This window comes from Euleptes europaea, chromosome 18 (genome assembly GCF_029931775.1).
Source record: "Euleptes europaea isolate rEulEur1 chromosome 18, rEulEur1.hap1, whole genome shotgun sequence".
Classification (NCBI taxonomy): domain Eukaryota; kingdom Metazoa; phylum Chordata; class Lepidosauria; order Squamata; family Sphaerodactylidae; genus Euleptes; species Euleptes europaea.
Window position 1 is genome coordinate 64,627 of NC_079329.1, and position 20,268 is coordinate 84,894.

Sequence of the window (20,268 nt, forward strand, 5' to 3'; positions counted from 1 at the left end):
GGGCAAGGTTTTTTGTTTTTTTTTACGAGAGTAGTCCAGCAGTGGAATTGGCTGCCTTGGAAGGTGGTGAGCTCCCCTCTTTGGCAGTCTTCAAGCAGCAGTCAGATGAATACTTGTCAGGGATGCTCTAGGCATTTAGCAGGGGGATGGACTAGATGGCCTGTGTGCCCCTTCCAACTTTATGAGTCTATGATTGTTGCAATATGTGCATTAAACCCCCCCCCCTCCAGCAGAGTGGCACTAAAATCTCTTGAGTGTGGGAAACCTTGAATCAAAGTCCAGTTTGCCATGACACCTGAAAACAGGTACCTAAGCAGGTAACAGTTGTTGCCTGTTGGTTTCAAAAGTTCCCGTAGGAGGAAGCAGTCGGTCACACTCTACATGCGAGGAAGTGCCAAAAGCCCAGACAGAGAAATGAGTGTAGGAGAGTCCCTCCTAAACAAACACGGGTTTGTCACGATGCCTCAGTGTGCTCGCGGAAGGAGCACCAGTCCCTGTCAGGAGCCGAAATGAAACGCCACACAAATGCAAAAAGGGGAAGTCATTTCTGAAAGTGTCAAAAGCGCTGGGGGCCCCTGGGGTGCAAGTAGTCAACTGGGTTCCATTTCACCGCAGGCAGGGTATCCAGAGGTGGAATCTGTGGCTTGGTGTTCCATGGGACCCCCATCACATCTCTGCTGGGTTGGAACAGCTGGATTTGAGTCCAGAGGCACCTTAGGGACCAACAAGATTTTTGAGGTAGGAGCTTTCGGGAGTCAGAGCTTTCGTACCTGACAAAGGGGGCCTCGACTCTCGAAAGCTCACGACGCCCCTGGAACTCAGAAGAGTCTCTAAGGCGCCATGTGTATGTGTGTGTGTGCAAAGTGCTGTCAAGTCGCAGCCGACTTACAGCGACCCCTTTTTGGGGTTTTCATGGCAACAGACTAACGGGTGGTTTTGCCAGGGCCTTCCTCTGCACAGCAACCCTGGACTTCCTTGACTGGAATCGAGCGCTGTTCCACTGCAGACCGACACAGAGCGCTACCCTTCTGAAGGGTCTCCTCTTGTGTCGGGGCTCAGAACAAGTAGAGGTTGGGTTTGCACAGGCAAGGCAGGCAGAGGGGGGGGGGGGGCTGCTTCTTCCAGTAACACTTCTTGGCTTCCTTGTTGTTGCTCTCTCTCTCTCCATTCCCAGGAGAACATGCCCCCCCGCCTTGTATGCTGCCGCCCACCCTGCCCTCCTTTTTTGGGACGTTGGGCCAGACCCTGGCAACACTTCACCCAACCCACGCAGTCTTCGATGTACGGCCTCCTTGCTATGGGCCCTCCACCTCTTCTCTCAGTAACAGCAGAATCGGCACAAAGGCCCAGTCAGCTGGAAGTCCCTCTGAGCCCTCCCCAGCCTCTCTCCTGCAGCCTGGGAACAAGGTGGGAAGCTGGGCAACGCTCCTGACGGCCACCCTGGAAGCTGGATTTGCTACTGGATCAAGCACACATTCTTCCACTGTCTGTCGTTCCACCCCCACCCCACCCCCCGGCTCTCCCTATGTCACACGAAGCTGTCAGTTGGTCCATCAGAATGGGTATTGTCCACTCAGCGGCTCTCCAAGGTCTCTCAAGCAGCTGAAAGTCTTTCACGTCCTTTTAACTGGAGATGCTGTCGGGGGCCAAACCCAGGACCTCCTGCACGCCAAGCAGAGGCTCACCCACTGAGCCACACGCACGCCTAGCTGGGCCAGTGCCAATGCGGCGTAGGCCGCCTTCACAGACTGAGCAGGAGCACTCACGGTGCTTCGCCAAGGAAGGTTGTGGCAGCAGCCAGATCCTGCGGAGAAACTCAGGCCCAGGGGCTGCCATCCTGTGCACGCTTCTGTGCCGGTGAGCCCTCCTGGCTGAAGAGGCTATTGGGGTCACGGGAACAGCCCCCTGAAGCCGCCTTCTCCTGAGTCACACCTGCCCTCTTATCGGCAGAAGAAGAAGAAGAGTTGGGTTTCTATATGCCGACTTTCTCTGCCACTTTAGGGAGACTCAAATTGGCTTAGAATCAGCTTCCCTTCCCCTCCCCACAACAGGCACCCGGTGAGGTAGGTGGGGCTGAGAGAGCTCTAAGAGAGCTGTGACTAGCCCAAGGTCTCCCAGCTGGCTTCTTCTTCAGTTCACCAGATTAGCCTCTGAACCTGGTCTCCAAATCAGACTCCACCGCTCTTCACTACTACACTAAGCTGGTGGTGTTATTCGCCTTACTTAAAGTCTGCCTTTTGCCCTGAGACTCAAGGGAGTTTCTCAACGTAAGCCAGTGCAATCAGTAGGATGAAACATCTAATAAGCAATGTAATAGGGCTAGGAACTGCAAAAATCTGAACCAAAACACAAACAGATAATACATACTATGCACAGAAGCCAAGTCCGCCCCCCCTTCTCTTCAGGTCCGCTGTGCAAGCACTGGGTCATTCCTGACCCATGGGGTGATGTCACATCCCGACGTTTCTAAGGCAGACTTTGTTTGCGGGGTGGTTTGCCAGTGACTTCCCCAGTTATCTACCCTTTACCCCCAGCAAGCTGGGTATTCATTTCGCCGACGAACTCAGGTCATGAGCAGAGCTTTTGACTGCAGTACTGCAGCTTAACACTCTGCGCCACGGGGCTCCTACTACCTCTTCAGCCCTCTATTAAAATGCCCTCCTGAACAATTCTATTTTGCATAGTGTGTGGAATTGCAAAAGTGTGGGCGCTTTCCCCACTTCTTCAGGCAGGCCATTCCGAAGGGCAGGGGCCTTAACAGAGGAGGCATGTGTACTGGCAGCTGCTGGTCTTGCCCGGTCGCAGGGTGGCCCCCTCAGAAGGCCCTGCTCAGAGGAGCAAAGAGGGGGGCAGCGGAATGGAGGGGCCACTCACTGCAGGCTTTGTCCGAGGCAGCCGCCACCACCCTGAATTGAATCCGGCACCTGATGGGAAGCCAATGGAATGGCTGGGGGCGGGGGCAAGGGGGGTGACGTGCACGCTCCAGCTGGCTCCCCCCCCCCTCAATGACTGATCTGGGGCCATTCCTGGCTTCGTTTTGTTTTTGAGAGCCTGGGAAACCGCTCCAGTGGGGGTGGGGCTGAGGCAAGGGAAACGCCGCCGGTCTGGGGGGGCCCTTCAAAACATGCCCCCCCTTCCCAACCACGCGGCGTATAAAGATGCCTGCGGCTTGCAGCTCGAACGCGTTTTCCAGCGGCGTTTCCCCTGCCTGCCCCACCCCACTGCAGCGAAGTGGGGGGTGGGCCGGGGCCCCCTGCGGGATGGCATCGGGGGCCTCTGCGGGGGCCAGTGGGGATTGCCCGTTTCCTCCGGGGCCAGCATTTGAAGCTTTTCAAAAAGATGGGATGAAGGCGCGGAGCCTTCGGCGCACCTCCCCAGGGAGAGGCCGGCGGGCCCCCCCCAAGCTCCCCGGCTGCTTCTCAGCCCCTCCCTCCCTCCCTCCCTCCCTCCCGTCCGTCCGGCGTCCTTCTGCTGGGCCCCTCTTCCCGGGGCTTTCGCGGGTCGGGGCCCCCGGAGAGGCGGCTTCGAAGCGCCCGCGCTGGAAATGCGCCTCAAGCCCGCCCCGCGAATGCCAGGAGGCGCCCGAGGCCGGCCCTGCCTCCCGCCCCGCCGCCGCCGCCGCCGGGGCTCTCCTGCCTGCCAAGGGCCACGCCGGGCGCAGCGCTCCCTGGGCGGCAGGCAGGACCGGCCAGGGGGGCCCTGGCCAGCCCCTCGGAAGGGGGGGGCTTGGAGGGCGGCGGAAGCGGGCTGGGCGCGCGCGCGCGTGTCTGCGCGCACCCTTCCCTCGCGCTCCGCCCCCCGGCCCGACCTTCCTCCTCCTCCTCCTCCTCCTGCTGCACCGGAGGCGGGCCGGCTCCTCGGTTGCTTCCTTCCCGCCCGTCCTCCTGGGCTCCCCGGTGCCTGCTGCCGCCCTTCGGGCCCTGGGTGGGCGGCGATGGAGTCTCAGTGCGACTACTTCATGTACTTCCCGGCGGTGCCCTTCCCGGCCCGCGAGGCGCTGGTGGCGGAGCCGGGCCGGTACCGCGCCCTGCCGCGGCGGAACCACCTCTACCTGGGCGAGACGGTGCGCTTCCTGCTGGTGCTGCGGTGCCGCGCCGCGCCCGCCGGCGGCCCCCGCCCGCCCTGGGGGGAGCTGGCCGCCTCCCTCGCCGCCCTGGCCAGCGTCAGCCCCGGCGGCAGCGCGGAGGGGGGACAGGCCGCCGCCCCCGCCGCCGAGGAGACCCCCCTCCCGGGCGAGCCCGGCCACGAGGCGCCCGACGGCCGGGGGAGCCGCTTCCGCGACTGCCCGCCCCTCCTGACCCACGGCCGCGGGCCCGCCGGCAGACCCGCCGCAGGAGTAAGGCCCCGATCCGGCGGGGGGGGAAGGGGGGGCGGCGGCCGCGAAGCAGCCCCTTGACGCCCCCTCCCCCTGCCTCCCCCCCAGGTGCCCCTGGAGGAGCCCATCGTCTCCACGGATGAGGTGATCTTCCCGCTGACCGTCGCTCTGGACAGGCTGCCCCCCAACACCGTCAAAGCCAAGGTCAGCCGGGGGCAGAGGCACCCCCTCTTCCTCCTCCCCTCTTGGCAGGGGTGGGGAGGAGGAGGCTTCCAACCGGTGGCGCTTCTGCCCCCTCCCCCAGATCGTGGTGACCGTCTGGAAACGGGACCAAGAGAAAGCCGAGGTGCGGGAGCGGGGGTACCTCAGCATCCTGCAGGATCGAGCCCCTTCCCAGACCTTCCGGGAGGAGCAGGGAGCCTTCAAGGCACAAGGTGAGGCCGGGGCAGGGTCCCCCAACCCATGGCAGGGCCACCGGGGAGGGGTCCAGAAGCCCCCCTCCTCTGCCTGATGCTTTTGCCTCTCTGCCCCCTCCCCCCCCACAGTGAGCACCCTGCTGACCGTCCTGCCGCCTCCGGAGCTGAAATGTCAGCCCTGCAACGTGTCGGGGAAGCACTTGACAGTCCTGAAAGGTGTGTGGTCCGAAGGGGGGGGGAGATATAGGGCATTATGAGGAGTGGGCCCCAGAGGATGTGGCCTGCCTGGGGTTCAGGGGGAGGGGAGGGAAAGGTGGCGCTCATCCTTTAGCTTTCCTGGGCACCGGCTGACATGCCCCCCTTGCCTGTGTCAGGACAGGGTCATTCTTCCCCCTCCCCCATTGCATGGGGGCCCCTTTGTGCCCAGCCAGCACCCGTCCTAAGGGAACAGGAGGCCCCCCAAGCAGCAGGGGAGAGGCTGCGTGGGCCTGGCATGGCCGTGGGCCGTCTGCAGAAGCCAACGGCTCTGGGAGGGGCAGGTAGTGACTTTTCCTGGGAGGGGCCCGGTGGCCTCACCCCACTTTGCCTTTGCAGTGCTAAATGCTGCTTCCCAGGAAGAGCTCTCTGTGTGGGACGTGCGGATTCTGCCCAATTTTAACGCCAGCTACCTTCCCATGATGCCCGACGGGTCTGTCTTGTTAGTCGATGACGTCTGGTAAGAGAAGATGTGATAAGTGGGTTTAGGAGGGTGAGGCGGGGGTGTCCTCAGCAATCCATGGGCCTGCCAGTTTGGCTTCTTGGTGGGGACAGGCAAGTTGCCCGTTTGCATTGAAAAGCACCCCGCTTCTCAAAGATGCTGAGGCAGAGAAGGCTGTCAAGTGTCTCTGGGGAAGGGGGGGTGAGTGACCAAAGGGGGTAAAGCTCGCATAGCCTGTCTCTCCCTATCTGCACCAAGTGATTCACGGGTATGATCAGGTTGTCCCCATCTTCAGAAAGCGGAATCAAGAGGATCGGGGAAACTGCAAACTGGTCAGTCGAACTATAGCACTGATAATAAAGTGGTCCATCTATAAGCATCTTGGAAACAACTCAGTGATTGTTAGAAGCCGGCCTGGGTTTATCAGGGGTGAATCCTGCCGGACCAGTTACTAGCAGAGTGGATTGTAGGCCTGGTTTCAGCCAAGATGTTGCCCAAGGTCCACTGCGGTATTTTGTTTAGAACCCAGCTAAAAGGCGGGCAGATGATCCCGCACCATCAAGTGGATTCACAGCTGACAGGAGGAGACCCCAGAGCCAAGGGGGCCTCTCACTGGCATGCCCCCCACCTGCTGCTGTTCTTCAGCATTCATAGCAGTGAGGTGGACAAAGGGGTGGAGGGAATCCTTATTGCATTTGCAGATGACACAAAAGTGTGTTTGGGGGGGGGGGAGAATAGCTAACCCTTTAGAAGACAGAAATAAAATTCAGATTGACCTTGATAGGTTGGAAAAGCTGATCTGAAACTAACAAAATAAAATGCAACCAAGACAAGAGCTAATGTCTGCATTTGGGTGAAAGGAATCCAATGCACAGGTATAGGATGCGGGATGCCTGGCCTGGCAGTAGCACACCTGCCTTTTATTCTTTTACTTCATTTTATACCCCTCTTTTCTCTGCTGTGGGGATGCAAAGTGTCTTACAACATCCTCCCCACTACTAATTTTATCATCACAACAACTACCTACCTTTGAGGTAGGTCAGGCTGAGAGTGTGTAAATGGCCCAGTGAACTTCCATGGAAGAGAGGAGATTCGAACCCAGGCCTCCCAAATCCTAAGACTCTATTCACTGCGTCACGCAGCCTCTTGGTGTATTAAATCAGATTCTGTGAAATAATAAAAACAATGTAAAGAAACACTGAAAAGAAGAGATTTATGAAAAACAGGATTTAGCTAGGGGGAAATTGTTCACTAGCAAATTTACTTTTTAAATATTTTTTTGTAAAAACTAAGAAATTAAAGAAAAAAGTAAGAGCATCAAATACAATAATGTCTTCATTGTGTAACAATGTAATTATAACAATAACTATTGTGATGAAAGGGTTTAAATAGCTAGACTGCTTACAACAACATGGAAGGTACCACCCATAAAATATTTTATCCATTAAGAGGGGGGTGAGAAAGAAGGAACAGACTGTTAACTGGAGGGAACCTGCTGGGGGCAGTGGGGGCAGAGCACTGAAGGACCTTCTGGAGGGATTGGACAGAGGAGTGGGGGCTGGAGCGCCAAGAGGCCGCCTACCGGGGGCCTCACTGGGGGCTGGCTGGAAGTGATTTGTTAGCCCCAGTTGGAGCCAGAGCACTGGGCCCCATCCACCTCTCTTCCTGTTCACATGAGCGGAGGTGGAGTTTAAAAGGTTTTTTAAAAAAAATTGCCATATTTTGTGTATGTCAACAAAGCGAGTCTCAATCCATATGATCACTCTTCCCTATAAATAGCCTTCAGTGTTTGTTTGTTTATTTAATTTATACCCCAGCCAGAGCAGCTCAGTAAACACCCACGTGGCTCTCCCCCCCACCTTTGAACCCACAATGCTGCCAGCATTTCCCTGCACCTGGTCCAAATTCACCACTTTTTTCCCATCGCACTCCAACAAGCTCATGTGAGGAGGGAGTGTGGGGTACAGGCCAGGCAGCCCATGGTTCAGAGGCAGTGCAGGTGGCCCTCCAGGTTGCTATCCCGCAAGTGGCGGTCTTCACCACATGGATTCTGGTCAACCAAACAAGCTAAACCCGGTACTCTCTGGTTCTCGGGAACAGGATCGCCACTTGAATGTGAGTCAGCAGTATGATCAGGACAGAAAGGGAGCCCTGCAGTACCCAGTTGAAAATCTCCACACACAAAAACCCTTATCCCGTGACTGATGCAGCTGCAAGGACGGCAAATGCAATTTGCGGCTGCATCAGTGGAAGGCCCGTATCCAGGGAACAAGGGACTGAGCCCTCCTCTTCTGCAGTAGTCAGTTCCGGGCACGGCGTGTTCAGAGGAGTGCGATGAAGTTGGTCAGGGTGAGAAAAGCAGGTCCTCCTACAAGGAAAGGTTGACAGAGCCGTATGGGGGGAGCGTAGGGACAGCGTCTACGTGTGCTGGGGAGGCTCACCCATTTCTTGCCCCTCTCTCTCCTCCCTCCCCACAGCCATCAGTCAGGCGAAGTCTCAATGGCCTCTTTTTGCTGCGTGGCCTCAGCTGCCTCGGCCTGTCCCTGCTCCCTCCGAGCTCTCGAGGAGCAGAATTTCCTCTTCCAGTTGCAGGCGCCGGAGCAGCCCCCACACAGCACCAAGGAGGTGAGTGTGTTGCGGGGGAACGTCTTGGTGGGTCAGGATCTGTCTTGCTCAGTGTTTATTCATCTAAGTATTATAGCCCGCCTTTCTCACTGGAACTCAAGACAAATTACACAGAGGAAGTCAGTACAATCGACAGGATGGGACATCCAATGAACAATGCAGTAGGATTCACATTGTAGAAAATCGGAACCAACCAGAAATCTGAAGCAAAGCATAAGTACTAACGTTAAACGATGCAAAAATTATATTGCAGAATCCTACTTGCAGCAACAGGCAGAAGACACTTCACACACAGCGCTGTAGGCCCCGGTCCCTGACCTTTTGCCCAGGTATCTTTCTGAACCATTTGGTTACAGTTCAGTCCTATTACCTGCGTAAAAAAGTCCTCTTGAATAATTCCCTTTTGCGTAGTTTGCAGAAAGCCAAGCAGCCTTCCTTGGCACCCCCCAAGCAGGCCATTCCATAAGGTGGGGGCCACAACAGAGAAAGCACACATACGGGCAACTGTCGAATTTGCCCATTTGTAGGTTGGCTGTTTGCATGTGGTTGAGGACCCTTGATATACACGGTCCATCTAGCTCCCAATAATAGCCACGCTGCAGTGTCTATACCAACTGGACTCTCTGAGTTGACTTTGAGGGGAAACCTAGGCAGAGCGCATAACGGTAGTCTAGTCCCGATGATACCGTGGTGTGGATCCAGGTGGCCAGGTTGGCTGTGTCAAGGTAGGGGGCCCATCTTCCAGGCTGGACTGAGTTGAAAGGAAGTGTTTTCTACAGCTGCACTAGCTGCTTCTCCAACGGTGATCTGGGATCCATAGCAACCCCTGGGCTCTTGACTGAGTCTGCAAGGGTCAGCTGAACGCTACTGAAGGTGGGAAGCGCAGTGACCGCCACGATCTCCATCCTCCCAGCCAGCATGACCTCTGCTTTTCCAGGGTTCAATTTCGGTTTGTTCATTCCTAGCCAGTTAGCCCTGTGGTTCTGGTGTTTCCCACAGAATGTGCAAAGGGGCAGGCCTGTGGCAGGCTGGGAGGCCGGGAGAGGGGCACGTGGGGCGTCCCTCGAGAGTGGTGCTGGGGAGCGGGATAAGCGGGGCAGTGGAGCTGTGCCTGCCTGCGTGTGTCTGTCCGTCATTCTCACCTCCCCTTGGCAGGGCCTGGAGGTTCCCCTCATTGCAGTGGTTCAGTGGTCAACCCCCAAACTGCCGTTCACCACCCGGATCCACACCCACTACAGGTGAGAGCTGCTCTCCCCCGCAGCAGGCCCAGATTCACCCCGCCTCTTTCCAGGGAGCTTCTGCTCTGCTGTTGCTTCTGTAGCCCAACGCTGGCAGCTCCTCGTCTCCTGGAGTCTTTGAAGAAAGCGTCGTAGAGGGATGCTCTGCAAGTGAGCCCGTGGGTCCTTCCAGCTCGGTGGGGTGGGGAGCCCCTGCCTCCATTTCGGCCTGATTGCATTTTGGTGGAGCGGCTGCCTTTGTGTGGCAAGTTCCACTGTGATGGGTGGAAACGCTGGTGCTGAGGTATTGGTTAGGAGTCTGGAGGCCGGCGGGGCTGGAAGACTCTTTGAGGCAGTGTGCCCAGCCCCCTAGAAAACTGATGCTGGAGCTTATGAGGAGCATTTCCCCAGCTGCGTGGGCTTCCCAGGTGTCTCCTCAGTTAATTTCCCTCTTTCTCCTCTTTCAAAGTTCCTTTGCCAGGAAGGCAAGAGAGCCGCTTCTGAGACTGAGGCGCATTTGCCGTGAGCTTCGGGCTGGCCTTGTGCTCAGTCAAGGGGGCCTCGGAAATTCTTCATGTGTTACTTGCCTGAACCCACAGCATTAATTGGTTTGTGGTTGCAGTGACTTGATTATTTCAGTAGTTTGAGCCATAAAAGAGGGGTTTTAAAGGTGTCTGGGGCTCACTTGGAAGTCTCTTCAGAGCAAATGAACTTTTTGAACAGGATGAAGAAGGGGATGAGCTGCTGCCCGGGAGGGAATGATGGTCTTTGCGTAGTAGAGGTGCAAAAGGATGGTGGGACTTGTTCACTATACGGCGCGACCAAGAAATACCGGTTCGGGGTTCTGTGCATCCAAGCTGGGAGAATAGTCCCCGCCCACCTGTCTCCAGTGTGAGAGCCTGGTGGGGAACGGGGTGTCTTTTCTCCTGAGCACCCTGAGGCAGAGCGACGACAGCGCTTCTTCTCGCCCCCCACCCCCGGTGCTGCCTTGCTTCCGAGTGTGGGGCTGGTACTGCAGGCATGGGGTGAGGCTGGCCCAGAGCTGGCAGTCCTCTTTGTGGCTGTGAACCGGAAGCGTCGTCTGTGCCTTACAAAGGGAGCTTGTGGTGTGGAGGGGTGAAGCACCCACCTTCTTCTCTCGGGTTGGCTAGAAGATCTAAACGGCTTGATGGTGCTTCCAGTGCTGCAGCAAAAGAGTGCCCCTCCCCGGCGTGGGCGTGCTTTGAGGGCAGGAAACTGCACCCCCCCGGGGCAATCTTTCCCCTCTAACTGCCTGTGGCACTCCAGGGCCTTCGGTAGAGAAAGGGTCCTCCCCATAATCCCTTTTTGAACAGAAGGTGCTACCAGGAGTAGAACCTGGGACCGTCTGCATGCAAGGCAGGGGCCCAGCCTGACCCCACTGTGCCCCCCCTTCTCCTTCCAAGGGCGTGCACGTCTCCCTGTCTCCCGTAGGCTGCCGAGCATCCGCCTGGCCCGCCCGCGCTTTGTGATGACGGCAGAGTGTGAGTCGCCAGTGGTCCTCCACCGCCGCTTCACTGTCACCTACACCCTCCTCAACAACCTGCAGGACTTCCTGGCCGTGCGCCTGGTGTGGACTCCGGAAAGTGCAGCTGCCGGTAAGTGGCAGTGGGGGGGGGGGGCACCGCATCGGCTGGGAGGAAGAGGAGGGGCAGGGCTTCCACCACAGAAGAGCTCTGCTCTGGAGCGGGATGCCCTCTGCTACCAGAAGAGGGTGGACCAGCTGGCTGGGGGGGATGTGCTCCCCTATCCCGTTGGAGGCATTTGGGTGGCTCCCGCCAGAGTAGCCAGCTGGCCAGCCTTGCCTGCCCCCTGCTGCCTGCAGCGGCCTTGCCCTTTACCCCCTCAGGCAAGACCCTTTCTTCTGCAGAACGGCGGTCCCTCCACGACACCCAGGACTCCATCGTCTGCCACACACCCCTCAACAACTTGGGCTACTCTCGCAAGGGCAGTGCCCGGACTTTCTGTGTTACGTTCCAGGCTTTGCGGGCAGGTCTCTACGAGGTAAAGAACCCGCCCCCCCAGCTTTGAACTCGGGGGCTTCTGTTCTTCACAGCCCGGGTGGGTGGGTGAGTCCAATTTGGGCCTTGGGCTTGCAGGTGCACACACACAGACAGAGCCCGTGCCGGGCTTTTGAAGGGGCTGCCTCAGCGGTGGAAGGAGGAGGCCCTGAGGGGCGGCAGGACTGCTTCTGCCCCAAGAGCTGAGAGAGCCCATGAGGGGGGTGGGTGGGTGATGGGTGGCGGGGCAATGGGCCCTGGAAAAGGTAGCTTGACGACAGCCTGTCTTTGCTTGCCCACGCCCCCACCCCAGCTGTCACAGCACATGAAGCTGAAGCTGCAGTTCACCGCCAGCGTCTCCAACCCACCCCCCGAAGCCCGGCCCATCTCCCGCAAGAGCAGCCCCGGCAGCCCCGCCGTCCGGGAGCTGGTGGAGCGGCACCAGGCCAGCTTGGGCCGCTCACAAAGCTTCTCGCACCAGCAGCCGGCACGGGGGCACCTCATGAGGTGGGTGAGAGGAGGGGGAAGGGGCGAGGCGTTTCCTTCGGGGCCTGGTGTTCAGGTGGGGTGGCAGGAACAGCCCGGCTCCTCCGCTCCTCTGAGAAGTCTCTCTCTCTCTCTTCCTCCTCCCAACCAGGTCGGGCAGCGTCATGGAGCGCCGAGCCATCACTCCGCCCGTGGGCTCCCCCGTAGGCCGACCCCTTTACTTGCCCCCCGACAAGACCTCTCTTTCCCTTGACAAAATAGCCAAACGTGAGTGCAAAGTGCTGGTGGTGGCGGCCCCCGTCACGTGACAGGAAGCCCCCTCCCCACTGCAGCCTGCTGTCCCAGAGCATTGCCAGCCCCTTCCTGCTGCGGCTGCTGCTCATCGTCTGGGAGCTCAGTGATTCCCCCCCCCCAATGTATTCCTCTGCAGGGGGGGGGGGCTGCAGCCTTGTGATCCTGCAATTGCATGTAGAGCTCTACGAAGCTCTGCAAAAGCATCCCCCCCGATCAACACCCCGTCTTTTGAGGGCCCAGAGTCATCCCCCCCTGCTGTGCCATCTCCTGACTTCCCTGCAGTCCCCCTCACTCATCTTATTTATTCCTCCCTGTTCTCTTTGGGTCGAGGCTGGGGGCGAAAGAAAGAAATCCACGTTCATTTGCTCCTATGGCTGCTTTTCTCCATACTCCCTGGTCATGCAAGTGAGGCCTCATTCCAAAGCCAAGCAGAGGGGCAGCCCCCACCCCCACCCATGGCAGCTACTGCAAGAAGCGGGGAGTGGTGGCTTCGAGACAGGATTAATGTGCCACCCCCTGCTGGTCAAGGGCATCTTAGAGGCTGGATTCCCACACAGTGAGTTTTGCCACTTTGTACTACTGGAAAATGGACAGGTTTCCCATGGGGGAGGGGGGAGCGGTGAAGGCAGCTGGCTATGCCCTCTTGCACACCGCAGTCTGCTCCCCCCATACCCCAGGGCTGGGCGGGCACACATGCCAGGTGCCCATGTCATCTCAGGCTGAGCTGCTCCCCACCCCCCCATTGCACTTTATTTAATTTTTATTATTTATATATTTTTTATTTGCCTCAGAAGTCGCTCCAAATCTGTGTGTGTGTGTGTGAATAAACTGCACTGGCTGTCATCTGGACTGTCTCTCTCTGGGGGGGGGGGCAGCAGCGGTGGAGGTCCGACTCCTCCCCTCCCCGACACTGTTCAGCGGGTGTTTCTGAATCTACAGGCCGCGTGCGCAGCGTTAGATCTCAACAACGGGCTCACATCCTACACGGAATCCAACGCTGCCTGAGAGGAGGGGAGGGCTGCCGGTTCCTTCCCTCATAGGCAAATCCAAGCGCGGAGGAGTCGCCGGCCATCCCTTCCTCCGGCTGCAGATGCGGAGGGGTGAGGCGGCCCTTTTTGCTCATCGCATGGAAGGTCTGGGGTGAGCTAGCACCACTTGCTGGCACAATGATTGAGGACAAATGAAGCCCGGCCCAGACTTTCCCTGCCCCGCCAGAGTTCCTTATGCACAGAGAACAGGCGATTGCTGAAATCCAAGTTAGGGTTTTGCCACATCTCCAGCCACTTCAGAAAGAACTAAACGTTGTGCCCTGGCTACAGCCTCCTGGGTGTGTGTGTGTGTGTGTGTGTGTGTGACTGCCTGCGGGTCAGTTGATGCACGCTCACAGTAAACACAGTTTTTATTTTTTTTGCAACACCGGTAGCCCCACGCCTCTTAACATTACACACACCGTGTCCAAGCGAGCCCTCCAAACACAGGGTGAGCCATGCGCACACACGCCCCTCCCCTAGCAGAACGGGGGGGGGGGAGAAGGGGATCGGCTCCCCCAACAAGCTCAGACCATCACTGGCTCCCGGACGTTGTTCTGCCTCTTCACCACGAAGAGCTTCTGGCCGGAGATGGTCACCAGGAAAGAGTGTTCCCCAAACACCACTGCAGGGAGGGAGAGAGGGGTGGGCCAAGCCCCCAGGTGAGAAAGCGCTGGGGAGAGTGGCGCCGTCTGCATGGGGGGTCGGGGGTGGGAATCAAACCCCCTCTGCGCTCTCACTCCGCCCTGCCCTGGCATCATGGAAAGCGGGCAGCCCCGACCGGCCAGGGAAGGCGCTGCCACCTTCTCGGGGATGCGGGCGGGCGGGCGGGGGGAGGGAAGGGGCTGCCGCTGCTCCTCCCCCCTCCCCCCCGCAGACTCACCGGAGATGCGCCGGAAGGGCACTTCCGGGCAGCGGGGCAGGCGGAAGGCGCAGGCCGTGCCCACCAGCTCCGAGATGACGCTGGCCGCGCGCTCGTCGTTCTCCAGGTCGCCGGCGGACTGCGGGGGGGGGGGGAGAGAGAGAGAGAGAGGGCGAGAGAGACCCCCTTGGCCCCCGCCGCAGGAGAGAGCCGCTCGCCAGCCCCCCCCGCCCCCAAGGCAGCCGCAGGGGGGGCGCGGCCCTCTCCCACGGGGGGCCACGCCGCTCAGGCCCTGCTGGTATGTTCGCGCCGACCCCCCCCCCCCACACACAGCCCTTCCCCCATTGCCCAGGCTGGCGGTCGTGGCGGCGGCGGGGGGGGGGGGACTCACGGCCAGCACCGCCCCGTCGCAGATCACCAGGTAGCCGGTCTGGTCGGGGACGCGCTCCAGGCCCTGCGTCAGCGCCGTCGTCTGCGGACAGAGAGGGGCGGTTGGGTGGGGGGGGTCAGGGAAGCCCCCCCATCCTCCCCTCCCCTCCCCTCCTCCCCTCCTCCCCTCCCCTCCTCCCCTCCCTCACCATGTTGCGACTCCTCCGGAGACTGGGCGTCACGTGACGAGGGAGGGAGCGCGCCGCCACGCCCACTTCCAGGGGGGTCATAGAGTGCCGGAGCGCCCCACCCGCCGCCACTTCCGGAACCGGCTTTTCAGCGGCCTCCTCGTAGAGACGGCGACGCCTAGAGCGGCACCGCGGAAACGCTCCCTCCGCGCCCGAGGCGGACGGGGGCCGGTGCGGGACACGGAGCGGGAGGGGCCGCCGGCCCAGTCAGACTGCGCCTGGGGCGGGGGGCGCGCGGAAGAAGAGGCCCGGAGCCCCCTCCCCCTCCCCCCCAGCAACGGCAGCTCTGGGCCCGCGGGCCGCGCCTGGTCCCCCCCCCCCCGGCAGAGGAGACCGGGGCAGGGGAGAGAAGGGCGGGGGGGGGCGCAGGGGCCACCCGGGGCCCTTCTCTGGCCTCCCCGCCCGCTGCAGCCTCGGTGCCCCCTCGGCGGTGGGCGTGACCCGGGGGGGGGTGGCGGCACAAGCGCCCTCCGCACAGGGGCGCGGCTCCAGCCCGCTTTGGCCCAGGTGTTTTCCCGGAGAGGAAGTTCCAGAAACGTGGGGGCATGAGGAGAGAAGCCGCGGGGGGGGGCGGGGGGGCACCTGTGCCGGGAGGCTGCTCTGCACGATCCCCTCTGCAGACGGAGAGCCCGGGCGAGGAGCAACGCCTCGTCAAGAAGGCGAGACCCTGGGGTCGTTCCCCACCTGCTGCCCCCGCGCACCTTGAGCCTGGAATCCGCAGGCAGCCTGGCCCACACTGGCAGCGCTCAGGGAAGCACGTTTCAGACACGCTCCGGCTGCCCCGGCGCTCTCACGCACACCTCCCACAGGTAGCGGGTCGGCCCAACTCCAGGCTACCCGGAAGGCAGGAAGGAAACATCCCTCCGAAAGCGGCAACAGGGCCAGCGAAAGAGTTGCACGGGGAGCCTGCCCTCTCCCTGCGTCCCTCGTGGAAAGGCAAGGGTCAGAGCAGAACTGGCATGTGGCGCCCCGGGTCAGCTAGTCCAGCGCCCTCCCCCCCAATCACGCATCCCAAAGGCTGGCCTCACACACACCCCTCTCCCAGGCCTGTCAGTCTATGCCTGCAGCGGGCACCCGCAGAGTTTGTTAGGAGCTGTGTGAGCAAAGTAGGCAGCTCTCAAGCTGCCCCCACAGGTCTTCTGCCTCCCCTAAACCCCAAGCATTTCCCTCCTCAGGCACAACACAGATCCTTTTGACACTTGCAAGCAACCAAGCGCCACAGTCCCTTCGAGTTTGCAGTGGCTTAAGGAAGAGGCTTAGGAGGGAAGGCGGCACGGTATAGCCAGATCTCAGAAGCTAAGCAGGATCAGCCCTGATTAGTATTTGGATGGGAGGGTTGCTGTGCAGAGGAAGGCACTGGCAAACCACCTCTGTTAGTCTCTTGCCTTGCAAACCCCATGAGTCGGCTGCAACTTGACAGCTTACACACACACGTGCACACACAAGGGAGAAGTCAGGGTGTTGCAGGCAGGCCTTGCTTAGAGGCAAGGAGGCTTGTCCTGACGGAACTCTCTGCTGAACAGAGAAGCAGGAAAAGCAGGGCGGGGAGGGGTCTGCCTCAGGGAGGGGGTGCCATTTTGTCTCTCACCCATAACAATTCCTGCAGTGGGGTAGCCGCAAACAAGATCTTCCCCAGGTCTCAAGGACACAAAGCGAACATTTCTTTAAAAATCTGCAGAAGCAATGCTGGGGAGAAAAGGAGCCCCAACCCACAAACGAGGAGCAGGTGTGTCCGAGGGCCTCTTCTGTGGCTGCCAAAAGGGCAGAGCTGCTCCTCCTCCGTCATGGCAGCTACTGAGAGAAGCCAGCTGCTCATCTGGAAGGGAGCCCTTCCAGCCTAACTCTAGAGGTCAGGTTTACTTCCTTTTGAGTGTTGGGCCTCAAGTCGGTTTGTGCTGCCAGAGGGGAGGGGGCGTGCGATCTGAACCGAAGGGTCTCGTGCAAAGAAGCAACACACGCAGGAGCCAAAGTCCCTTCCTGGCAACCTTTGCTTTATCTCTGGAGCCTGGTCTGGCCCCGTTTCTCGGTACTGGGAGCGGGAGACACAGCGGGGGGCAGGGGTGTTTGAGCACAGGGTGTTTATTTGTGCCACGTTGGCTCCTGACTGCAGGTGCTGCCCAGTTGTCCTTCCAGACCGGCCAGGCCCATGTGGGATGGGGGAGGCAGGCAGGAGCCAGAGAGATTGGTGGGGGGGAGGTCCTCCGTGGAGGCGCAGGGCAGAGCGCGATCAGCAGCAAGAGGAAGGAGATTGGTTGTTGCCATGTCAGTAACGGGTCTCCTGCAGAAAAACCAAAGGCCAAAAGTGAAGTCAGCGCAAAGGAAAACTGGGGGGGGGGGGAGCAGGTCTTCGTACGTATCCCCCCCGCCCCAAAGGGCTGCCCTCGGCTGTAGCCAGTTCATGTATTGCCAGGTTCCTGCCCTTCCTTCAGTGGCATCCAGTGCATGTACAGAGGCGCTCCCCTCCAGCATAGGCCCAGCGGGGGAGAAGACACTGCGCCCCTGCCCCCAGGGACAGAGGGGGGGGGAGCAATGCCCAGGATGCTCAAAAGAGGAATGAGTACACTCCCTCCCCCCTGGCCCCAGGAAGAGAAGAAAGTCCTCCCCCCTCCCCTCAAAAAACTGCAGCAGACAATACATCCTGGCAGGGCCTGGTGGCACGGGGTGAGCCCCTTCCAGCACTCAGCCCTGCAGACATCGGATCTCAGGACAGCTGAGCCGTGCCAAGCAGGTGGGTTGTGAGGCCTGTCCCAGGAGGCAGGGGCTGAGAGACTCACCGGAGCCTTCTCCTGGCTGCAGGTCCCACACAGGCAGCCCAAGAGGCCGTTGAGCACCTGGATGCCGCAGAGGACCAGCTCTGCCACGCTGGAGCCCAGGACGAGCGAGAAGAGGATCACGTTAAACTCGGTGACCCCCTCTGGCACCTGGCAGATGTCCCAAAGGTCGCGGTGAAAGAGGTAACTGTCGTCGCTGCCGGCAGGAGGCAACAGAGACAGGGGGCAAGGGTATGAGTCCTGGCTGGCGGCTCCTTGGGGAATGCCCCACTTCACCCCTTCCCTTGCCATCAAAGCCCCACTGACCTGAGATGCTGCTCTTCGTTCCAGAAGGGGCGTCCCCAACTAGACATCCCATTTGCCAGCTGGTACTTGCAGAGGGGCCCGCGCACAAGCCCCAGTGCTGAGGCACTCAGTGCGTAGAGGGAGCCAGCAAGCCCAATGGCTGCAAACAGCACTGAAAGGAACATCTGGCAGGTGGGAGGGAGAAGGAAAGAGGGAGGTTAGTGACCAGCCCAAGGCTGGGGAGGGGTCAGTTGGCAGGGCACAAAGGAAAAGGAGGGGTGTGGGGGCAGAGGGCAGGGTCGCAGGTGTGCGGATACCCTGGCTCCCGCCTGATTTCTATGCAGGTGGCTCAGATGGGGCGCTTTGCTTCCCCCCCCCCCCAGTGGCACATACGGGGAGGCAGAAGCAGGGGGTATCGCAGGATATAGCAGAAGCATGTGCTATGCCCCATAGCTCACCCCACAGCGGTTCCCACAGCATCCATGGCGCCCAGTTGCCTGGATATGGATGGCTGGCACCAGAACCTGGGGAGAGAGAACCAGGTCAGCACGAGGAGCAGCGGCACTGGAAGCCGGAACCCCAGGAGATCCTGCCCCCCCACTCCCCTCCTCCCAGTTCCCATGTGAATCCACAGCTGAAGGGGGCATGGAGCTCCCTTGGGGGGAGGGCATGCAAAACCTGCCTCTGCCAGCATGACCATGGGAAGCCTCCCCCCCAAAAAAACACACACAAGGGTTTCATCCAGGAAGCGGCGTCTTTCAAGATGCGCTCCAAAGTTCTAGCCTTGGTGCAAGAGACAGTCCTTTCCTGATTTCATTTCCTATGTACTTTGAGGCGATCGCTGCAGAAAGAGATTGAGAACCATGCCTGGGACTACCACCACCACCATGTCCTTACCATGATTCCACCTCCTATGATCCCCCCCAGGTAGAGGACCTCAGGGGTGAGGTGCTTGCCTCTGTTCTCAATGTACTCCGTTTTCCAGTTGGGAAAGGCCAGGAGAAGGTTGGCCACAATGCACAGGAGGGCAAAAGGCCAGAGAGCAGCCCCCACCACTCTGGAGCAGGCACCTGTACACATGGCGAGGCAGAATGAGCACCTCTGGGCAGAGAGAGGCTTATATGTGGCACAAGGGCGCTGCTGTACCCAGGAGTTGGCCACTGGATGCGGAAGGGGGGGCTGGGAGGTTCTTGTCTGTTTGGCTTATCAATGCCACCTTTGCCCCGTTGCCAGCAGTTGCCCCGATTGAGAGATTACGTTGGCTGGGGGCCAAGGGCGGCTGCTGCTGTTGTTCTTGGGCATGTACAGACCCCCCCACACACACACACCCTCGGGGGGAGGAACCTTGTTGACACTTGGCAGGTAGGACTGGAGCTAGGAGGTGTGGGTCATGGCTCCCTTCCCTACCATTCTGACTCAGAAGGATAGAGAGGCAAGGGGGGTGCGCCAAAAAACCAGATCTGGAGACAAGAGGGGCCCAGGCCTGCCCCTGATGCAGGCGGCTCAGGCCGTAACGCATCCTAGACCTGGGCCACAACAACCCACCCCATTTCCTCCCCCGGGACCACGCCATGCCACCCAAGCCAGGATGAGATGCCACACTGAAAGGCCCTCCCTCAAGAATGCCGCAGCAGCCAAAGTCCTCCCTCTATCAGTAGCCGGTGGGGGAGAGAGAATTCTCCCTGGGTGCACACAGGGCCATGGATCATAGTCCCACCCCCTGCCCCATGCGGGATCAGCCTAGAGCATCCCTGACAAGTGTTTGTCCAGCCGCTGCTTGGAGACTGCCAGCGAGGGGGAGCTCACTCACCGCCTCCCCAGGCAGTCGATTCCACTGCTGAACTACTCTCTGTTAAAAAAAAAAATCCACCCAGCCAATACCTTTCTGCCCGCAATTTAATCCCATTATTGCGAGTCTTGTGCTCTTCTGCAAATAGGATCAGCTCCCAGCCCTCCTCTAAGTGACAGCCCTTCAAATACAAAATGAGAGCAATCATGTCCCCGCCCCAACCTCCCGTTCTCCAGACTAAACATTCCCAGCTCCCTCAGCCTTTCCTCATAGGCCATCTCTCTGTCCGAGTTCCTCCATTTTCACCCAACAGTGGGCCCTACTGCCTTCCCCCCACCCTCACTTGCGTTTGTTCCTCACATATCTGAAGAAGTTTTTCTTGCTGTAGCTGAGCCTCCCTGGCCAGCCTCAGCTCCCTCTCAGCTTTGGCCTCTCTGATGGGCGACCGACAGTGCCTGGCAACCTGCAGACATTTTTCTTTAGAGGTAAGTCCTTGCCTCCATATCCTTTTCCTTCCTTAGTTCATCGTGGAGTTCTCTGTCCGTCCACATCGCCTTCCTTGATCCCCTACCATGGCACCACCTGGTTGGACCACTGATGGCTTGAGCTCACAGGAGCTCTTCTTTTAGGAGACCCCTAACCCTCCCCTTGCTCCTTTCCCTTCCAGAATTCCTGCCCATGGAATGACTCCCATCATGCCTCTGAGTTCATTTAAGTCTGGCCTACTAAAATCTAACATACCTGCCTGGCTCCGAACTTCCTTGGTCCTCAACTGCAAAGGGAATTCCAGGAGGGCATCAGCCTCACTGAGAAAAGCCCGGGACCGATAGTGCACAATGGCACCTCTG

The 20,268-nt window shown here is 59.5% G+C and overlaps 4 protein-coding genes across 4 annotated transcripts in view; 1 reads left to right on the forward strand and 3 right to left on the reverse strand.

The window, feature by feature from the left end:
• The first annotated feature begins 3,934 nt into the window (after window positions 1-3,934).
• Window positions 3,935-12,082, forward strand: TRAPPC14 (trafficking protein particle complex subunit 14). Its single transcript, XM_056863417.1, has 11 exons — window positions 3,935-4,336; window positions 4,424-4,519; window positions 4,620-4,749; window positions 4,861-4,947; window positions 5,326-5,446; window positions 7,906-8,053; window positions 9,209-9,291; window positions 10,723-10,886; window positions 11,138-11,292; window positions 11,602-11,795; window positions 11,926-12,082. The coding sequence occupies exons 1-11, from the start codon at window positions 3,935-3,937 to the stop codon at window positions 12,080-12,082; spliced, it is 1,737 nt and encodes a 578-aa protein (XP_056719395.1).
• Window positions 12,083-13,611: 1,529 nt separating this feature from the next.
• Window positions 13,612-14,569, reverse strand: LAMTOR4 (late endosomal/lysosomal adaptor, MAPK and MTOR activator 4). Its single transcript, XM_056863416.1, has 4 exons — window positions 14,537-14,569; window positions 14,350-14,430; window positions 13,980-14,097; window positions 13,612-13,721 (listed from the first exon to the last, which is right to left on the reverse strand). The coding sequence occupies exons 1-4, from the start codon at window positions 14,537-14,539 to the stop codon at window positions 13,624-13,626; spliced, it is 300 nt and encodes a 99-aa protein (XP_056719394.1). The 5' UTR covers window positions 14,540-14,569; the 3' UTR covers window positions 13,612-13,623.
• Window positions 14,570-14,613: 44 nt separating this feature from the next.
• Window positions 14,614-18,712, reverse strand: LOC130489771 (transmembrane 4 L6 family member 5-like). The gene is made up of 5 exons (XM_056863561.1): window positions 18,529-18,712; window positions 18,090-18,155; window positions 17,653-17,816; window positions 17,350-17,542; window positions 14,614-14,793 (listed from the first exon to the last, which is right to left on the reverse strand). Exons 1-5 carry the CDS (start codon window positions 18,709-18,711, stop codon window positions 14,614-14,616), a joined length of 786 nt encoding a protein of 261 aa, XP_056719539.1. The 5' UTR covers window position 18,712.
• The window catches only part of RNASEK (ribonuclease K), a 278,954-nt gene continuing 273,686 nt past the window's right edge, over window positions 15,001-20,268 (reverse strand). The window contains exon 4 of the mRNA XM_056863415.1: window positions 15,001-15,011. The gene's annotated coding sequence lies outside the window, so the exon portion shown is untranslated. The remainder of the gene's footprint in view (window positions 15,012-20,268) is intronic.

Bases quoted from the DNA above. Each gene is read 5' to 3' on its own strand.
- TRAPPC14 (XM_056863417.1), top strand. From the start codon at position 3,935: ATGGAGTCTCAGTGCGACTACTTCATGTACTTCCCGGCGGTGCCCTTC. The intron at 4,948-5,325 runs GTGTGTGGTCCG...TTGCCTTTGCAG, and splicing joins GCACTTGACAGTCCTGAAAG to TGCTAAATGCTGCTTCCCAG. The intron at 10,887-11,137 runs GTAAGTGGCAGT...TTACCCCCTCAG, and splicing joins TCCGGAAAGTGCAGCTGCCG to GCAAGACCCTTTCTTCTGCA.
- LAMTOR4 (XM_056863416.1), bottom strand. The intron at 14,098-14,349 runs GTGAGTCCCCCC...CCCCCCCCGCAG, and splicing joins GCGACGGGGCGGTGCTGGCC to TCCGCCGGCGACCTGGAGAA. The intron at 13,722-13,979 runs GTGAGTCTGCGG...CCCTCCCTGCAG, and splicing joins GCCCTTCCGGCGCATCTCCG to TGGTGTTTGGGGAACACTCT.
- LOC130489771 (XM_056863561.1), bottom strand. From the start codon at position 18,711: ATGTGTACAGGTGCCTGCTCCAGAGTGGTGGGGGCTGCTCTCTGGCCT. The intron at 18,156-18,528 runs GTAAGGACATGG...CTCTCTCCCCAG, and splicing joins TCATAGGAGGTGGAATCATG to GTTCTGGTGCCAGCCATCCA. The intron at 17,543-17,652 runs GTCAGTGGGGCT...TCCTGCCGGCAG, and splicing joins AACGAAGAGCAGCATCTCAG to CGACGACAGTTACCTCTTTC.